At 40.9% G+C, this 19,299-nt stretch overlaps 1 protein-coding gene across 1 annotated transcript in view; it reads left to right on the top strand.

Annotated features, from left to right (window-relative positions):
• The window catches only part of timm50 (translocase of inner mitochondrial membrane 50 homolog (S. cerevisiae)), a 155,105-nt gene that overhangs the window by 125,705 nt on the left and 10,101 nt on the right, over nucleotides 1–19,299 (top strand). Inside the window, exon 8 of the mRNA XM_073029385.1 lies at nucleotides 14,606–14,762. Coding sequence (XP_072885486.1) covers nucleotides 14,606–14,762 — 157 coding nt within the window. The remainder of the gene's footprint in view (nucleotides 1–14,605; nucleotides 14,763–19,299) is intronic.

A 19,299-nucleotide genomic window follows, 5' to 3' on the forward strand; every position in this document is an offset into this window, starting at 1 on the left:
ACTTAAGATTACGATAGTTTAAAGGCTGCTGGTACTATAACCACAGTGTTAGAGACAGATTCCCCAAAGGACCTTTTCATTTCCAGATGAAAGACGTGGATAGTTATAGCCACAAGTGCTTAATTACATATCAATGTCGCTTCAGTACAGCTGTTTGTGGCATTTAAGAAAATTATGTAGACTGGGGCCAAATCTCTTGTCCGTATCTCACCCTCTGTGTCATTACCTTGTCAGCTATTTGCTATTTATTTATTTTTTCCTGCCTCCACATTTTCTGCATTTGTTCCTTATTTTTTAATTTTGTCTGTGGTAAATGTGCATTTTCTGTCAGGATGGTTGTGGAACTCTTAACAGCAAAGTGGATTAATTACTTGGCTTCACAGAAATTCCATTTTGTAGATTACATGTTGTGTTTTAAACAAATATTGTATGATGTACTTGTCTAGGTGGGAGGGAGCGGATTGTGGATGCATGCATGTGAAAATCGTGTGAGCCAAAAAATTATCAAAATTGATCAGGCTCAACTGAATTGTTGCAGTGAGTGGAAATTTAATGCAAATTTGGAATCTAGGGCAGTTCTGCTGCCACTCTTTCCCCACCCTTACAGCTTGTTTTCATACCTTTTCCTACATGCCTACTGATTTTTCAGATGGAGCTCTGCATTCCTCTAACTCTGACTTCTTACCTGTCATGTTTTAATTGCTCCATTAGTATCATAGAGTTATAGAATATTGCAGCATGAAAACAGGCCCTTCAGCCCATCTAATCCATGCCGAGTCATTTAAACTGCATAGTCCCATCGACCTACCATAGCCCTCCATATCCTTCCCATCCATGTACCTGTCCAAACTTATTTTAAATGTTGAAATTGAGCTTGCATGCCCCACTTGCAGTGGCAGCTCGTTCTACACTCTCACCATCCTCTGAGTGACGAAGTTTCTTATGTTCCCCTTAAACTTTTCACCTTTCACCCTCAACTCATGACCTCTAGTTGTGGTCAGTGGAAAAAGTGCTTGAATTTACCCTATCTATACCCCTCATAATTTTGTATACCTCTATCAAATATCTTCTCAATCTTCTACATTCTGAGGAATATAAAGACCTAACCTGTTTAATCTTTCCTTATAACCCAGCGCTGGCAACATCCTTGTAAATTTTCTCTGTACTCTCTCAACCTTATTTATATCTTTCCTATAGGTAGGTGACCAAAGCTGCACACTATCAGCTGCCTGAGATCTAAAGTCTAGAATTTTCTACTTAAACCCTTCTGCCTTCCAGCTCCTGATTTTAGAATTATTAAAATTGTTATAGCATAAAAGGAAATCATTCACTTTGTTGAACTTATACTGGTTTCTATTTGTGCTTTCCTGTCAATTCCACTCCCATAGCCTGGCAAATTATTCTGATGTGCTGATCTGTTTTCCCTTTTCTCTTCAGCCCTATCATATCATTGGTCATATTTCCTTGTATTTTATCAATTTGATTCCCAGTAGCAAATTTTAGCTGATGTTTTTATGGGATTTCAAATGTTTTCTTTCCTGGGACTGAGAAAATAAAAATACCTCAGATATCTCTGTTCTTAAATGGGTTGCACACCAGGCTTCATTAGAGTAGTGAGGGAATGTTTCGCTGTCAAAAATGTCATGTACTCTGTGGGATTTTGAATCAAGGCCCAGTCTCTCCTTAGAATGATGAAAAATATAAGTCCCATGACTTTATTTCAAAGAAAGCAGGATTCCAATTTCTTCTTAGAATCTTGTCCAGTACTTATATTTCATCCAGCACAATTAAATATATCTTCTGCTGATGAGCACATTGCTTTGTAGCAGACAAATCTACTGAATCATTTCCCACATCTGTTCTATATTTTAAACTGTTTGGTGCTGTATAATGCAAGATGTTACTTTCTGAGCAATGGACCCTCTTCTGCAATGGAAGTCTGGGTCCCCTTAACAGAGACGCTGGAAAAAGAGCATATGAAGTAGGAAAATTTTGATGCAGGTTTTAGAGTGCTGGTGAGACTGCATACAGTATCTGGAGTAGTGTGTGAAGTTTTGGTGTTCATACACAAGGAATGATATATTGAAGGCACTACAGAGAACTTTCATGAAGGGATTGATGTGCAAAGAAAGGTTTAACTGGTTACATAGAACAGTACAGGCCCTTTGGTCCATAATGTTGTGCCAACTCTTTAACCTACTCCAGGAGCAATCTAACCCTTCCCTCCCATGTAGCCTGCCAGTTTTCTTTCATCCATGGGCCCATCTAAGAGCCCCTTAAAGGCCTCTACCATCACCCTTGGCAGCATGTTTCACACACTCACCGCTCTCTGTAAAAAGAAAAGCTTACTCTGACGTACCTCCCCTCCCACCCCCACCCCCTGTACTTTCCTCCAAACATTTTTTCAAGGTTACTTGTGGTTATGTTACTAGAACGTATACGATTCTGATTCAGGTAAGGTTAATAGAATGGATACTGACTGAGGACATTTCCCCTTAGTCAGGGGCTCCTAGCCTGGGGTCAACGGAACCCTTGCTTTATGGTATTGGTCCATGGCATAAAAAAGGTTTGAAACCCCTGCCCTAAAGGGATTACCTATAACAGACCAATTCTGCTGCCACCACCCCTCCCATCCCACCACTCAGTGCCTCACCCAGCCCAAGGTTCTGTGAGACTCTGAGGTTCTCAGGTGGTCAAGATGGTATCCGGGTGTCCTCACCACACCATGAAATGCTGTGCACGCTCCAGAGATCTTTCTCACCAGTATCTCTTCATTTCATTTGCAATTCTTTTTGAAACTTTACTTATACAAAAGTATAATTCATTACAGGGAATGTGTAACATTATGTTTAAAACCATTTGTAACAGGCGAGCTAATGTTTTTAAAAATTAATTTCTGGGGATATGGATGTTGCTGGGAATGCTGACATATACTCTTTATGGTGTAGCATAGCAGTTAGCACAACACCTTTACAGTTTTGGGCATCACAGATCAAAGTTCAGTTCCAACACCATCTGTAAGGAATCTGTGTGTCCTCCTTGTAGAATACATGGGTTTTCTCCTGGTACTCCGGTTTCCTCTCACACTACAAAGATATATCATTTGAGGTTAATTGGTCATTGTGAATTATCCTCTGATTAGGTTAGGGTTGCTGGGCAGCAGTTGCTGCTCTGGGTATAATTCTGCCCCGAATCAAAAAATAAACGAATAAATAAATAAATAAATTGATTTTTTTTAAAATTGGCCCTGAACCAAGGAGGCAGTTAGTTACGAGTCAACCATCTGCAGACACAGAGTCACATCAGGGTCAGACTGGATAAAGCCGCGAGATTTCCTTCTCTGAAGGACATTAATGAACTAATTACAGAGGCAGCCTTTTTATTAATTAATGTCTCATAAGATTATTTAAGTTCCCCGTCTACCATAGTGGGATTTGAACTCATGACTCTGGATCACTGGTGCAGAATTCTGGTTCCCCTGGTGTAACCGCTTCTGTACTATCTTTCCAATTTACAATGCAGTAATTTTCTTGCTTAGGGTACTTTTCTTTTTCCACTTGGTGGAAAATATTCCAATTATGAATATATTTTATATTTCTTTGTTCATCTTTTATTTATTGAGATTCAGCGCAGAATTGTCCCTTTGAGCCATGCCACTCAGCAACCAATGATTTAACCTTAGCCCAAGCACAGAACAATTTACAATGACCAATTAATCTAGCAGTATTTGGACTGTGGGATGAAATCAGAGCACCAGGCGGAAACACATGTGGTCATGGGAAGAACGTACAAGCTCCTTAAAGAGCTATTTTACATAAGATAATGTCTATATTTTATAACATTTGTATATTTTATAAAGTCTGCTTCAATTTTATAGTTAAATCTTTTTCTGGTCTTTGTAAGAAGTCAATATGTTATAGATGAAATTGAAGCATTTACTTTGACAAGAAAAATAATTATATTTGTGTCCAAGACCAGTCACAGATTTATTTCTCCAGTTCTGTGTGCTAATCAGCATTATGAGTCTTTTCATTGCTACTATCAGGAAAAAGATACAGGAGCCTGAAGCCACACACTCAATGTTTCAGGAACATTTCTTCCCCTCTCTTTATTCTCCATTTCCCCTCTACTTATTTAATTTTATCAGAAATAAATAAATAAATAAATAAACGCGCACACACACACACACACACACACACACACACACACACACACACACACACACACACACACATATATATATATATATATATATATAAAATATATAGCTTAAGACTTTGGCACAGCACTGTATCTACTAACAACACGAGTGAATCTGCAGATGCTGGAAATAAATAAAAACACAAAATGCTGGCAGAACTCAGCAGGCCGGACAGCATCTATGGGAGGAGGTAGTGACGACGTTTCGGGCCGAAACCCTTCATCAGAAGGGTATCTACTAAGTTTCCCAATATTAACAAAATCACAGATATGGCAAATAAATGGATGTCTTTCCATAGTGCACTTCAAATCATATCAAAATTAACCACGCAGGAAATGATATAAAAAAAACCAGCTTGCAGTACTCTGCAAAAGTCTGAGACATCCTAGCTATATACAGTGCCTATCAAAAGTATTCACCCCCTCCCCCTTGGAGGTTTTCATGTTTTATTGTTTTACAACATTGAATTACATTGGATTTAATTTGGCTTTTTTGACACTGATAATAGTAAAAAGAATCTCTTTTATGTCCAAGTGAAAACAGATCTCTACAAAGTAATATAAATTAATTACAAATATAAAACACAAAATTATTGATTGCATAAGTATTCACTCCCTTCAAGTCAGAATTTAGTAGGTGCATCTTTGGCAGCAGTTATAACCTTGAGTCTGTGTGGATAGGTCTCTACCAGCTTTGCACATATGAACACTACAATTTTCCCCATTCTTCTTTATAAAGCTGCTCAAGCTCTGTCAGATTGCATGGGGAGCGTAAGTAAACAGTCCTTTTCAAGTCTAGCCTCAAATTCTGAATTGGATTGAGGCCTGGACTCTGACTTGGACACTCCAGAAATGTTTTTAAGCCATTCCTGTGAAGCTTTGGCTTAATGCTTGGGGTCATTAACTTGCTGGAAAATAAATCTTCTCCAAAGTTGCAGTTCTCTTGCCAACTGCATCAGGTTTTCCTCCAGGATTTCCCTGCATTTTGCTGCATTCATTCTACCCTCTACCTTCGCACACCTTCCAGGGCCTGCTGCAGTGAAGCATCCCCACAGCATGATGCAACCACCATGTTTCAAGGTAGGGATGGTGTGTTTTTGCTGATGTGCGGTGTTTGGCTTACGCTAAACATAGCATTTAGTGTGATGGCTAAAAAGCTCAATTTTGGTTTCATCAGACTATAGAACCTTCTTCCAACTGACTTCAGAGTCTCCCACATGCTCTCTAGCAAACTCTAGCTGAGATTTCATGTGAGTTTTTTTTTTCAACCAGTGGCTTTCTCTTTGCCACTCTCCCATAAAGCTGCAACTGGTGAAGCACCTGGGCAATAGTTGCTGTATGCACAGTCTCTCCCATCTCAGCCACTGAAGCTGGTAACTCCTCCAGTGTTTGCATAGGTCTCTTGGTGGCGTCCCTCACTAGTCCCCTTCTTGCATGGTCTCTCAGTTTTTGAGGACAGCCTGCTCAAGGCAGATTTACAGCTATGCCATTCTCCATTTCTTGATGACTGACTTAACTGTACTCCAAGGGGTATTTTGTGACTTGGAAAGTTTCTTGTATCAATTTTCTGACTTGTACTTTTCAATAATCCGTTTGCGGAGTTCCTCAGAGTGTTTTTTTGCCATGGTGTAGTTTTTCCCAGGATACTGACTCACCAGCAGATGGGCCTTCCAAGTACAGGTGTATTTTTGCTACAATCAATTGAAACACCTTGACGACACACAAGTGATCTCTATTTAACTAATTTTGTGACTTCTAAAACCAATTGGCTGAACCAGTGATGATTTGGTGTGTCATATTAAAAGGGGGTGAATACTTATGCAATCAATTATTTTGTGTTTTATATTTGTAACTAGATTGCTTTGTTTTCACTTTGACATGAAAGAGTCTTTTTCTGTTGACCGGTTGGTGGCACAGTGGCATCAGCGCCATACTCTGGAGCGAAGGCTCCCGAGTTTGAATCTAAGTTGGGCCACCCCCGAGCACGTTTTCCATCCGTGCCAGGTTGAGCATCGAGCTAGCCCACTCAGCCTCATTAAAAAAAAAGGGTCGAGTCAGGAATGTTCATATCGTGACCTGGTTAATCTGAAAGGAGACCAATCCTGACACCATGCGCCAGACAAGAATGGCTGACTGTCTGGTGCAACACACAGAAAAAAGTGTCAAAAAAAAGCCAAATTAAATCCACTGTGATTCAACGTTGTAAAACAATAAAATATGAAGACTTTCAAGGGTGGTGAGTACTTTTTATGGGCACTGTATATGTGCCTAAGACTTTTGCACAGCACTGCATACATATATATTATTGTAATTTACAGTTTTTATTATGTTTTGCAATGTACTGTTGCTGCAATACAACAAATTTCATGACATATAAAGGAAATTAAACCTGAATCTGATTCTAATTTTAGTTCATTAAAGGCCTGAGCTACGTATGTAGGTCTGAAATGATATAGATTAGTTCCTCTATACCAGAAAGGCAGTCCAGTCATTCCCTGGACTCAAGACCGTTCCAGCTATGTCTATTATTCAGAGATCTCTGTTAAGAGATGTTTTTGTGGTCTCCAAATGAGGGAACAGTTCAAATTGGGTTTAATTTTAATTCCCGACTATGATTGTATGTAAAGAATTAGAGTTCGGTGTTCATTAGAGAAGCATATACATTTGGTTGTAGTGTTGCAGTTAGCACGACGCTATTACAGCTCGGGGGTCGGAGTTTGGAGTTCAGTCGGGCACCCTCTGTAAGGAGTCTACATCCTCCATGTGGAATGTCTGAATTTTATCTTGGCGCTCTGGTTTCCTCCCACAGTCCAAAGATGTACTGGGCAGGTTAATTAGTCATTTAAAATGCCCCATGATTAGGCTAGGGTTAAATCGGAGTTGTCGGGGGTTGCTGGGTAGTGTGGCTTGAAGGACCATATGGGCCTATTCTATAGTGTATTTCTAAGTAAAGGGTAGTGAGAGGTGTGGATCAAGTATTTATGGCATCCATTAGTCATAAGGCAGGGTTTATGATCCTTGGTGTATATGTAAACAAGTTAGTTGAAAGTAACTCTTCAAGTACATGTAGTTTATGCAGTACTCTTCACCCATTATCTACAGGCTACAGATAACTTGAACAAATATGTTGATACTTATGAATCACAGTACTCAACAGCTATAGTCTGAAGCCCTTATTAGATCCAGCGCATGGTGACGATCCCTTCTTAAACATCCCATTGCCCATCTGCCGCCTGACAAAATGCTACTCTGCTGCCTTCACTGTGCCGCATCTGCCCTGGGCAATCTGTCAGCTTTTTATCTGGCACTGCCAGAAGTCAACCTGCATCAGACGAGAAACCACGCTGCTGAAACTCAGTCTAACAGAGTATGTACACTGACTGTACAATGTTAGTCAGGAAATATCAGGCTTCCAGGGATGTGTGCACAGCAGTTTATTTTTTGATTGAGAGTCAGCAACGATGCTTTTTTTTTAAACATTTGGAGATTAATTTTTCATATCCTACATAGTTGTAAACGACACTCGGACCTGCATGTCACAATTTCAAAATGTTATGTTTCACTAACTACATTATAAAATATCCGAGCGTATCTAGCTAGATAAAAGATCTCTAGTGCAGTTTCAAATTATATATCATGATAGGATAATTTAATCAGATGTTTTATAATGTGTAATGTAAAGTGACAGGCTCTTTTTATAAGCATCTAATCCCTATTTACCTATAACTTGTTCAGTAGTAAAACAAGACTTTGATTGGGGATAATATTTGCAAATAGTTCTACGACTACTTTAGATTAACACCCATGCGCTTTGAAACTGTGCCTCACTCTGTATTGTTCTAAATGCAAAAGGAGCTGATGAGTACATCTTTAGCTGTTAGCTGTAAAGTACCCAGCATTTTGATATTGTGAAGCTCACCCTCTTCTGTCAAGCCTACTTGGTGTTGTATCTTGACAATCAAGAACCTACTGCCATTTGGGAATCTACATACTATTGCTTTTTGTTGCACTAATTAGATTCATCAACTCCATCCGTTCGTTTATGTGCCATGTCATATGATGTGGGCAATCATGGCCTTTCTATGACTGCGATTGTTCTTGGCAGAAGTCGTTTGCCATTGCCTTCTTTTGAGCTATGTCTTTACAAGGTGGCTGACTTCCAGCCAATATCAATACTCTTCAGAGACTGTCTGCCTGGCTTCAGTGGTTACTTAACCAGGGCTTGTGACATACACCAGCGGCTCATGTGACTACCTGCTTGCATGGCTTCACGTGACCTTGATCGGGGAGAGCGTGGTAAGCAGGTACTACACCTTGCTCAGGTGTGACCTGCAGGCTAGTAGGGGGAAGGAGTGCCTTCCACCTTCTTTGTATAGATATATCTCTATCCTACCATCCATAAAACTGTATTCGTTCCTAAGAGTTATTGACAGAGAAATTCATCCAGCATATGCTACCATTTCTTTTGATTGATTATAAATTAACAAAATTAGTGCAAACACTTAGTGTAGATTGACTGCCTTCGTACAATGCTGTCAACAACTGCATCCTTCAAATCTTTTTGTTGCATGGTAACATTCAAGAGGATTGTAGATACCTTCAAATTTTTCGTCGTTTCTAATTTGTTGAAGTAGTGAAATTGTTTCATTTTTACTCCAAGCTGTTTCTGCCATTTCCAAGCCTCAATGCTTAAAACCTTAATGAGCAAAACATTTCTGAATTGTCTTACTGCTTTTTAAATGCAAACCCACGCAACTGAAGCTATTTAGAAACTGTTCACTCTAAGCATGATGTAGTGTCATCAACGGTCACACAATTGCATGCAACTAAAGGAAATTTGAACTTGTTCAGCAACAGTCTCTTGCCCTAATTAAGTGGCATATTGTCCCAAATAAATTAAAGGAATCCCGACTATTTGTTTTATTTGTTTTTGTTCTTCAAGAGTTGCTCCAAAAGCAGCTGCTTTGTTTTAGCCAATGCCCAAATAACTGAAATCCACTCGTATTACGCAACTGGCTCTGATGATCAATGAAGCTGAATAATATGCCAGAATTTCCCAGAAAGGTTTATATGTATGCATACACTATTTAACACCACTGTAGTGTAGTGTTAGCACAATGCTATTAAGGCTCAGGCCATCAGAGTTCGATGTTTAACCTGGCGTCCTCTGTAAGGAGTCTTTGCATCCTTCCTGGGGAGCATGTGGGTTTCCTCTGGGTGCCCTGGTTTTCTCCCACAGTCCAAAGATGTACCAGTTAGTTGGTTAATTGGTTATTGTAAATTGTCCGCTGATTAGGTTCGGCTTAAATCGAGGGTTGTTTAGGTTCCTGGACAGCGCAGCTTGAAGTGATGGAAGAGCCTATTCCAGGGTGGATTTCTAAATAAATTAGTAAATAAGTAAAGATTCATACATCAAAAAGAATCAATGAATTTTAGAGAAAAGGGAAATGAAAACAGTATTCAAGACTTTACATACAATGGAATAATTTTTAATTAATTTATTATTTACAACTACAATGGAGACCATTCAACCCATTCTGTTTCTGTAAGTTCCCAGCGGAGCAACCCTACCATTCCCACCCTCATGTTCTTACAACCCCGCCTTCCTTCTGTCCTTTGTATCAAAAGGGAAATTTTGCAGTCACCCACATGTTATGGATGTGGGAGGAAACGAGACGACCCAGTAGAAACAAATACAGTCACAATGAGAAAACTTCGACTGTTCACAGACATCACTAAAGGGCAGGATTGAATTTGGGTCCCAGGAAGTATAAGGCAATATCAGTAACTTATGCATCACCATGCCATCCTATGAGTTTTCAAATGCAGTGCTGTCAAGGGCAGCTTGGAGATAATATTCAAGTGCACTTGACGAAGTAGTGTTGACAACAGAGTAGTTTGCTTGGCCATTTCAGAGGACAATTGAGTGTGATCCATTTTGCTGTAGGTTCAGAGTCACATACTGTGCCATGACACAATTCAGAATACTGCAGGAGCTTGACAAACTTAGAAGCTACCAACAGACACCCTAGCCTAGTTACTTACGTCCACGTTCAGGTTTAATTGTCATTCAGTCAAATACACTTATACAGCTAAACGAAACAGCCTTCCTCTGGGGCCAAGGTGCAAAACGCAGTACATACAGTCACACCCAACGCACAGCACCCATAGTTACAATAGCACATACAATCACAAAAATATTAGCACTGAGATTCATTGTGTATAGGATGTTGTCCTGGAACCACAAAGACGCAGCAGTTCCTCATCTTGCTCTGGGTTAGCTGCAGATGAAAGCAATCTAGCTTGTCTACAGGACTTTTAAAGACTCGTCATGCACCCTCTCTGTCTCCTGTGTCTACATCGCTCAATGCGATGCCATGCCATGCTCTTCCTTCAACCTTAAGTCTCCACACAACTTCTTAATAACTTGTCTGCAGTCATCTCTTCCAACTCTTTTGGCATACCGTAAGATGCTACACAGTGAGTATTAGCAGGATATCTAGGACCATAAGACTTAGACGTAAACTTAGGCCGTTTGGCCCATCAAGCCTGCTCTGCCATTTCATCATGGCATGATTAACTCAGCCTTCCCTTGAAGATCACACACAAGTTCTTGCTGCTGGGATGGATCTCAGCAATCAAGAGTAAACCTGCGTCTCAATATCACCAAGAGCAAGGAGATGGTGGTTGACTTTAGGAGATCTAGGCCTCATATGGAGCCAGTGATCATTAATGGAGAATGTGTGGAGCAGGTTAAGACCTACAAGTATCTGGGAGTACAGTTAGATGAGAAGCTAGACTGGACTGCCAACACAGATGCCTTGTGCAGGAAGGCACAGAGTCGACTGTACTTCCTTCGAAGGTTGGCGTCATTCAATGTCTGTAGTGAGATGCTGAAGATGTTCTATAGGTCAGTTGTGGAGAGCGCCCTCTTCTTTGTGGTGGCGTGTTGGGGAGGAAGCATTAAGAAGAGGGACGCCTCACGTCTTAATAAGCTGGTAAGGAAGGCGGGCTCTGTCGTGGGCAAAGTACTGGAGAGTTTAACATCGGTAGCTGAGCGAAGGGCGCTGAGTAGGCTACGGTCAATTATGGAAAACTCTGAACATCCTCTACATAGCACCATCCAGAGACAGAGAAGCAGTTTCAGCGACAGGTTACTGTCGATGCAATGCTCCTCAGACAGGATGAAGAGATCAATACTCCCCAATGCCATTAGGCTTTACAATTCAACCGCCAGGACTTAAGAACTTTTTAAAAGCTATTATTAATGCTTTTTGAGATAGTGATTTAGATGCATATCATATTTTTTACTGAGTTAAGTATTGTATGTAATTAGTTTTGCTACAACAAGTGTATGGGACATTGGAAAAAAGTTGAATTTCCCCATGGGGATGAATAAAGTATCTATCTATCTATCTATCTAAAACATTGGTCACTTTTCTCTTTCACTCTCCTTTTCTCTCTTGGACCCTGGACAGGCCAGATGTTGCTCACCACTGGTGTTTGTCACACTGATAAGTATGCATGTTGTGTAATGTAACTCCAGAACACTTTTAAGGTGACCCTGATTCACAGTAGTACCCCATCAACCCAGATGGAATTTGTATAAATCTAAGGGCAGCCAGCCCTGCACAAAGATCATATAGGAGCTCTTTAATTGTTAATTTTCTGAGAGATTTAATGAGAATGTTAAGATACATGAAGCAGAATATTATTTATTTTGAGTGCTTCCTCGTTCCATCCTACCTCTGCTTTTATCTGATCTGGCGATAATCAACTGATAACCTTTGTTTTCTGCCAGGTACCAGCAGCCTGTTTTGAGTAAGCATTATTCATGTGTGACAGCTTCGAAAATGAAAGTAGATTTTGCAGTTTGGTCACTTGTACTAAATGTGCACATGCAATAACAATTTGTTTTTCACTTTCTGTAGTTCAGTTCTGGTCATTTTCGTGGTGCCAGAATTTGGGAACGCCACCAGGTATATTTGGGGTATAGTCTGTGGATGGATTTCCAGCCTGAATTGTTCTTCTGAAGAAACAGCAAATGCTGGAAATAGTCAGCAAGTCAGTCAGCATTTGTGGAGCAAGAAGAAAGGAGGTTTTCTGATCTGAAGTGCTAGCGGTTTCCCCCCTCTGCCTTTTTGATTGTTTGCAGCTTTTTCTGTTTTTATTTCAGATGTAGAACAATTGCAGTAGTGGGATTTTCATTGCCCTTCTCTCTTTTACTGCTAACTATCAGAAGTGGGAATCCCCTTTGGCAGTGCAACACACTGGTTCCTTAAGACTGTCATATCTAGAGGAGGGGAGGAGGTAGTAGGAATAAGCTTCAAATGATCCTAGTTAAACGCTCCCAATGGCATGCGTCTCAAATAGCCTCTGACAGCTAAGTCTAGCTCCTGGCCTTCACGTGTGATTTGGATAGTGCGCCCTATGGAACCATTTCTACTGACAGGAGAAGTAGCAAAGGCTGGATATCAGTTGTTTCAGGCAGATGCGGTTCATCAGCTGTGGTTGACAGCTCATCTCCGAGAAGGAAAACTCTGATCTCAAACCTCTGCCTCCTTGCAGCTCTATTCTGAGGAAAAATCCGGAGCTGGAGTCCCTAAGGCAGTCCTACATTGAGTTCAACACTGACTGGCAACTCAGCGGCACCGCTGACACCAAACTGTATCGGTCTCTGATGTTACTTTGAATTCAACAGCTGTGTGAAGAGGGGGAGCCTTCTGCTTTCTATATATAGCTTGCTTTCTATGTCATAATGCACTGGTTTGCGTATTGAGTTCAACAACCATGGTCGACTCTGACCAATAGAGGCCATTCACTGCAGCAGAGTGGCTGGTGCTATTGCCTCACTGCTACAGAAACAGTCTGATTGCAGAGTCGTGCAGTAACGCAGCATGATGCAGGCCCTTTGGCCCAGCATTTCCACGCCAACCACGGTGCCCACCCAGCAAATGTTTCAAAGTTACCTAAAATAAAGCAGGTGAGGGTGTCAGATCATAGTGGTATTTATAACATAGATTTTACCACAGCTGCATTGTGAGGCAGAAATTTTTTGCAAAGTTCATAAAAGGGAGAATGGAACAGGTAATTTGGCTAAAATGGTACATCATTCAGTTAACCATGCTTCCTTTTTAATTCAACACATGCCAGATATCTAACCCATGATAAATAAAGTTCAGATCTGCACATTTCTCAAATTTGAGGCTAAATGTCAGCAAATAAGCTGGAGAATACTCTTACATGTTCATAATGTAACAACTATAATCTTGTTTCTTCTTGTGCCGCACAAACATTATTAAAGAACTTCTCTTTTAATTATGCTGATGTTTTCTCCTCACTGAATTTAATGATACTCTGGTTTAATATCAGATATTTGTAAAATGGAAGCGTTAACCTTTGACAGATTTCCCTGAACAATGTCAAACTGTTCCTTCGATATTAAATGGAATGTATGTGGAGTCAGTGTAGATTTAATTGTAATTAATTAGAAGGTTATGCTGTTCTGAAGGGGTTGAGGCGTAACAGCTTTATTAGTATTTGTCTCTGGTTAAATAATGACTGATTTATGCTTCTTGAGAGCAGAAGGGTTTACAATAATTAGATTAAACAATGTGGCAATTCTTTATCCACAGATGGTGACAGGACTCTCTTCAATATTAATATTATTTTATTAATATGCAATTCATGCTGACTGGGATTTTCTTTTAAATTTTAATCAATTTTCTCTGGTCTCTCATGACTAATTTTTCACTCCTCCTGTGCCTACAATTTGCAAGCCTGGCAGCTAGAGACAGTGAATGCCCTCGGTTTCCTCCCCAGTGTGGCCCATCATTCTGCTGTGGACCCAGTGGACATTGGCTGATTATTTACAATCCAGCATTATTCTTACCATCCACGTATGACTGTAGCATACAGGCTGTGACGGGATACTGGATAATAAAGTATTTCAGGAGTATAAATCCTGATTCACGTCGATTTGCACATATAAATAAATGAATTGGTGAAATCATTTAGCATAGCATCCAGAAAGAGTTTTCTTCATTGTACACCTGACGAAGTCAAATGGTGCTATGGTTACATTAGAATATTTTACCTTCTGTACAGTAGATTCAACATTGTGTGTTGTCATTTCCTGTATACAAGTGTAAAAGAGAACAAAATGAATTGTTACTCTGGATCTGATGCAGCACACAATAAGATAAGGATATATTTCTGGCATATCAATCTGGTTGGGAAGCCTGGTGATCAAGCATAATCTTGTATTCATTTGCTGACACCAATACTGTCTAAACAGATCAAATCAAATATTGCTACGGTACTGCCTTGGGAAGTCATCAGAATCACTTAAATTATCAGTGTAAAATAAAATTATGTTGAATATTCTCTCTTTCCATTCATATAGGATGTGTCTTGCCTGAACAGGGATCCTTCCAAAGTCATTATTGTCGATTGTAAAAAGGAAGCATTCCATCTCCAGCCATACAATGGCATTGCACTGAAGAAATGGGATGGAAATTCTGACGACCGAACCCTATATGAACTCGCAGCATTCCTGAAAAGTAAGTTCCCATCTGCCTGCTGTCTCATGATGTGTTTTGTTCTCTGCATCCTTGAGTGAGATTCCCTCAAAGGCTTTCTGACATTAATTCAAATTGTGTGGGTTTTCTTATTTTCTTCCTCTAAATTTAACCCCTCTCAAAACCCTGGCTGGCCTCCCTTTCTCTAGCCGAGCTAACATGAGCTTAACATCACCATGATAAGTACTGCAACTGGTGCCTTAACAGTTAATCATAGGAAAGCTGCAAGAGGCATATGTGCCCAAGACCTTTGGGTCAATTATGACAATCTGGTTATTTGTCCTTTGTGTTTTATTAATGTATTTTTTTCCTCCTCTTTTCACCGTTGATGTAGATTAACTCATTCACCATGCACTGCCATTGTGATGCCACTCACTATAGATCATGTCGCTGCTCGCAGCTGCACTGATGCCATCTGGCATCTTCCATGGACCAAGGTCCATGGGGGGACACAGTGCCGAATGGCTCCTTTAGTTATGAACAAGTTAAATATTTGTTGTGACTTTGAATGAACTGAGGTTAGAAGGTCACAGAGGCTAAAGAGAACTGTGACACAAGGTTTGAAAGGGATCCTGGGCATGTTTAAAATTGAATTGTGAATCTACATTATGGTGTTAAATATAATGTCAGGAAGCCTTAGCTACAGACAATCTGTGCCTTTATCAAACTATTTGGAAAAATTGCCAATGGATGAAATCCTGTGTTGAAGTTACCTTAGTGGCCGTGCACTAAATGTGTCAGAACTAAATAGGTACTGTTTGCTGATGATGGCCATGGGCAAATCTTGCCGATACAGGAGATACCCATTGCTGGTGGGACTGGGTGTTTTCCTGTCACTTGTAGCCCCAACCAGTCAAATAAACTCAATTTTGAGCTTGCATTCACAACATACACTTCTTGTTTTGGAAAAGTAAGTGAAAGAAACATAGTGGTAGAACAAATTGATAAAGCTGTATACTTTCCTGACAAGTGGTAAGGTGTTTGGCACACACAGAGACCTTCTGAATTGTGTGTGCTTGCTGTGTTGGCACTGGGAGAGAAGCTGGCTGAACTATGGCACTATAGGGTAACTCTGGCTTCTCTCTTTCTCTATCAAATTCATTTGTGCTATCACAAGAGACAGGATAAGCTTGGGTTGCTTCCTGTGGAGCGCAGAAGCTGAAAGAAGATCTCATAGAGGTTTTCAAGAGTGGAAATACAGTGTACATTTCCCAGGGTTGAAATGTCTAATACCAGAGGGCATGTATTGAAGGTGAGAGGGGGTAGGTTCAAGGGGGATGTGAGGGGTAAGTGGTGGATGCCTGGAATGTGCTGCCTGGTATGGTGGTAGATGCAAATACATTAGAGGCTTTTAAGAGATTTTGGGATAGGCACATGGATGTAAGGAAGATGGAGGGATATGGACATGAAGTAGGTAGGAGAGATCAGTGTTTAGGTGTTTTCAATTTGTTTTTTATCTGGTTTAGCACAACATCGTGGGCCAGATGGCCTGTTCTTGTGCTGTATTCTTCTCTGTTCTGTGTTCTGGCCACCCAGATTGAATCCTGACTATGGGTGCTATCCCTATGGAGTCTGCTAATTCTCCATCACTATGGGTTTCATTGGGAGCCATGTTAACCTCCCACAGAACAAAGATGTGAGGGTTATTAGGTTAAGGGCATTTGCAAATTGTTCCCAGTGTAGGTGAGTGCCAGGAGAATTGGAATGTTGTAGGGTGGGGTGGAGGGTATGGAACTGAGAGAGAAGAAAAAATGAGATTAATCCAGATGAGTGTTTTGTCATCATTGCTGATGTAGTGGGACGAAGGTCTGTTTCTTATGTTTAAATGTCTCTATAACTGTATACCAGGACCACAGTAGTTTGGTCAGTTTGGAATGTGAAAAGCTCCAGGCCACAGTGACCAGGTTGAATTAAGTAAAGAGCCTGCCTGATTTGATCACTTCCCTATCTATTGACTTGCGTAGCAAGGTTGGAGATACGTCTATACCAAAGGAGGTGTAAGGTGCTCCTTCTCTCCACTAGCCCGCAGGTCACCTTTGGGCAAGATGTAGCACCTCCTTAGCCCCCCAATCAGGGTCACGTGAAGCCATGGGAGCAGGTGGTGGATGGCCGTATGAGCAGCCGGTGCAGATCACAAGTCCTGGTTATGCGACCACTGGACGCCAAGAGTATTGATAATGGCTGGGGTCACCCGTCTGGTAAAGACACTGCCCAGAAGAAGGCAATGGTAAACCACTTCTGTAGAAAAATTTGCCAAGAATAATCGTGGTCAAGACCATAATCGTACATGTGATATGACACGGCACATGATGATGATCTGTTGATATTTGTTCCTTGAGTTCCTTGGAGCTTTCGTTCTGTGCTGCATCTGCGAGGCTGAGTCCGGCGGCGCCGTGGAAGTCCATAGCGGGGGTACTCCCTTCTGCTGCCTGCATGGGATGACGAGTCTAACGGGACCCTGAGGACTTGTGGAAACTGTGTGGTGGTTTCTTTTGTACTTATAGTCTTTTAACATCTTTGGACTATTTTTACTGTGCCCATGGTCTTTTTTTTTAATCAATTATGCTATTGTTTGCACTGTTGTAACTATATGTTATAACAATGTGGTTTTGTGCAGGTCTTTTAGCTTTAGTTTTTGGTCTTGTTTTGTCTGGTGCGATTGGAGCTCCTTTCTGGGGAACGCGCTAAGATGGTAGCGTGATATTAATACGCAGCAGCCTCTTCGGACTCTGGATTGGGGATTGCCAAATGTTATGTGGATTTTCTGGTGTAGTCTGTTTTGTCATGTGCTTTTGTGATATCATTCTGGAGGAACGTTGTCTCATATTTTTAACTGCATTGCATTTGTGGTTTCTAAATGACAATAAACTGAATCTGAATATTGCAAGAGCTGGAACGTTCTTATGACACGTGGCTTCATCGAATTTGATTGTACAACTTTCTACTGAATCACTCTTCTAAAATAATACACCCAGTGCAGATATAACTTTCCACTTGGTTTAATTAATTACTGCAACAGTAATCTAATGTTTCACTTTGAATTTGATATGAGGACAGACCACATCAGTGTGTTAACAATCCATGATCTTCATGCAATCATCAGAGAGTGAACACACTTCTCGTTCTTTTTCTTGAGTAACTCATCAAAATTTGCAACATTAAATTCCAATCACAGTAAATTTGGAGAAAATTAATATTAAACTTATGTCCTAGCTCCCTGATGCCCTGAAAGTTTTGTATGCAAAAGTAAAACTTAAAATAAAGGTGAAGGGCGCCACGGTAGCGTATCGGTTAGCACCAAGCTATTATACCTCCCTCTGCTGCCCCACCTTCTTCCCTTTCTCCCATTATACACTCTCATTTATCAAATCCTTTCTTCTCTGCCCTCTCTCCCCAACACCTGGCTTCACTGTTTGAGAAGTTTGGATAAGTAAGTGGATGGTAGGGGTATGGAGGGCTATGGTCCGGGTACAGATCGATGGAAGTAGGCAGATTAAATGTTTAGGCAAGGACTAGATGGGCTGAAGGGCCTGTTTCTGCACTGTATTTTTCTATGACTCTATGATCTATCACCTTACCGCTTTCTAGCTAGTGCTCCTTCCACTGCCTCCACCACCTTTTAATTCTGTGGTGATAAATTTTGTGTGCTTTGCTCAAGGTGTTGGAGTTCGGAGTTGATCCTGGCATCCTCTGTACGTTCTCCCAGTGGAATGCGTGGTGTTCCAGTTTCCTCCCAAAAGTCCAAAGACATACCATTTGGTAGGTTAATTGGTCATTGAAAATTGTCCCGTGATTAGGTTATAGTTAAATTGGGTTGCTGGGTGGTGCTGTTCGAAGAGCCAGAAGGGCCTATTCCTCACTACATCTCTAAGTAAGTAAATAGATTGACAGATTATAGTTAGATAGGTAGAAATTATGTGAATTTTTTCACATCCTGAGGATCTCCCAAATTACTTCACAGCTAAAGAATTATTTTAATAATAGAAGGTTAACACCTGAAGAAAGATCTTGGCCTGAAACGGCGACTCTCCATAGATGCTGCTGAGTTCCTCCAGCACTTTGTGTGTGTTGCTCTGGATTTCCAGCAGCTGCAGAATCTCTTGTGTTTTTAATGATCTAATCTGTTCTATGAGGTAGACAGAGACAATTAGTGTACGGCAGTAATGGGCAGCACAATGGTACAACTAGTGGGGTTGCTGCCTCACAACCTCAGTGACCTCCAGTGCTGTGTGTGTGGAGTTCACAGTTCCCCCTCTGTCACTGTGTGTTTGGCCTGGCTGTCCTGCTCTCCTCCTACATCCCAAAAGCACGGCCTGGAAGATGTGTGAATGGCCCGGTTCCTCACCAATGTTAACTGAAGCGTTGCTGGAGATTGGAAACATTGAGACAGCAGACAGTGTACACTTCAGTTGAAAGATGTCCACTTCCCTCTCCCCTCCTTTCCCTCTGCCCCTCCCTCTCTCTCTTTCCTCCAACCCCTTCTCCCCCTCCCTCTCCCCCAGTCCCCATATGACTCTCC

Source organism: Hemitrygon akajei, chromosome 25 (genome assembly GCF_048418815.1).
Source record: "Hemitrygon akajei chromosome 25, sHemAka1.3, whole genome shotgun sequence".
Classification (NCBI taxonomy): domain Eukaryota; kingdom Metazoa; phylum Chordata; class Chondrichthyes; order Myliobatiformes; family Dasyatidae; genus Hemitrygon; species Hemitrygon akajei.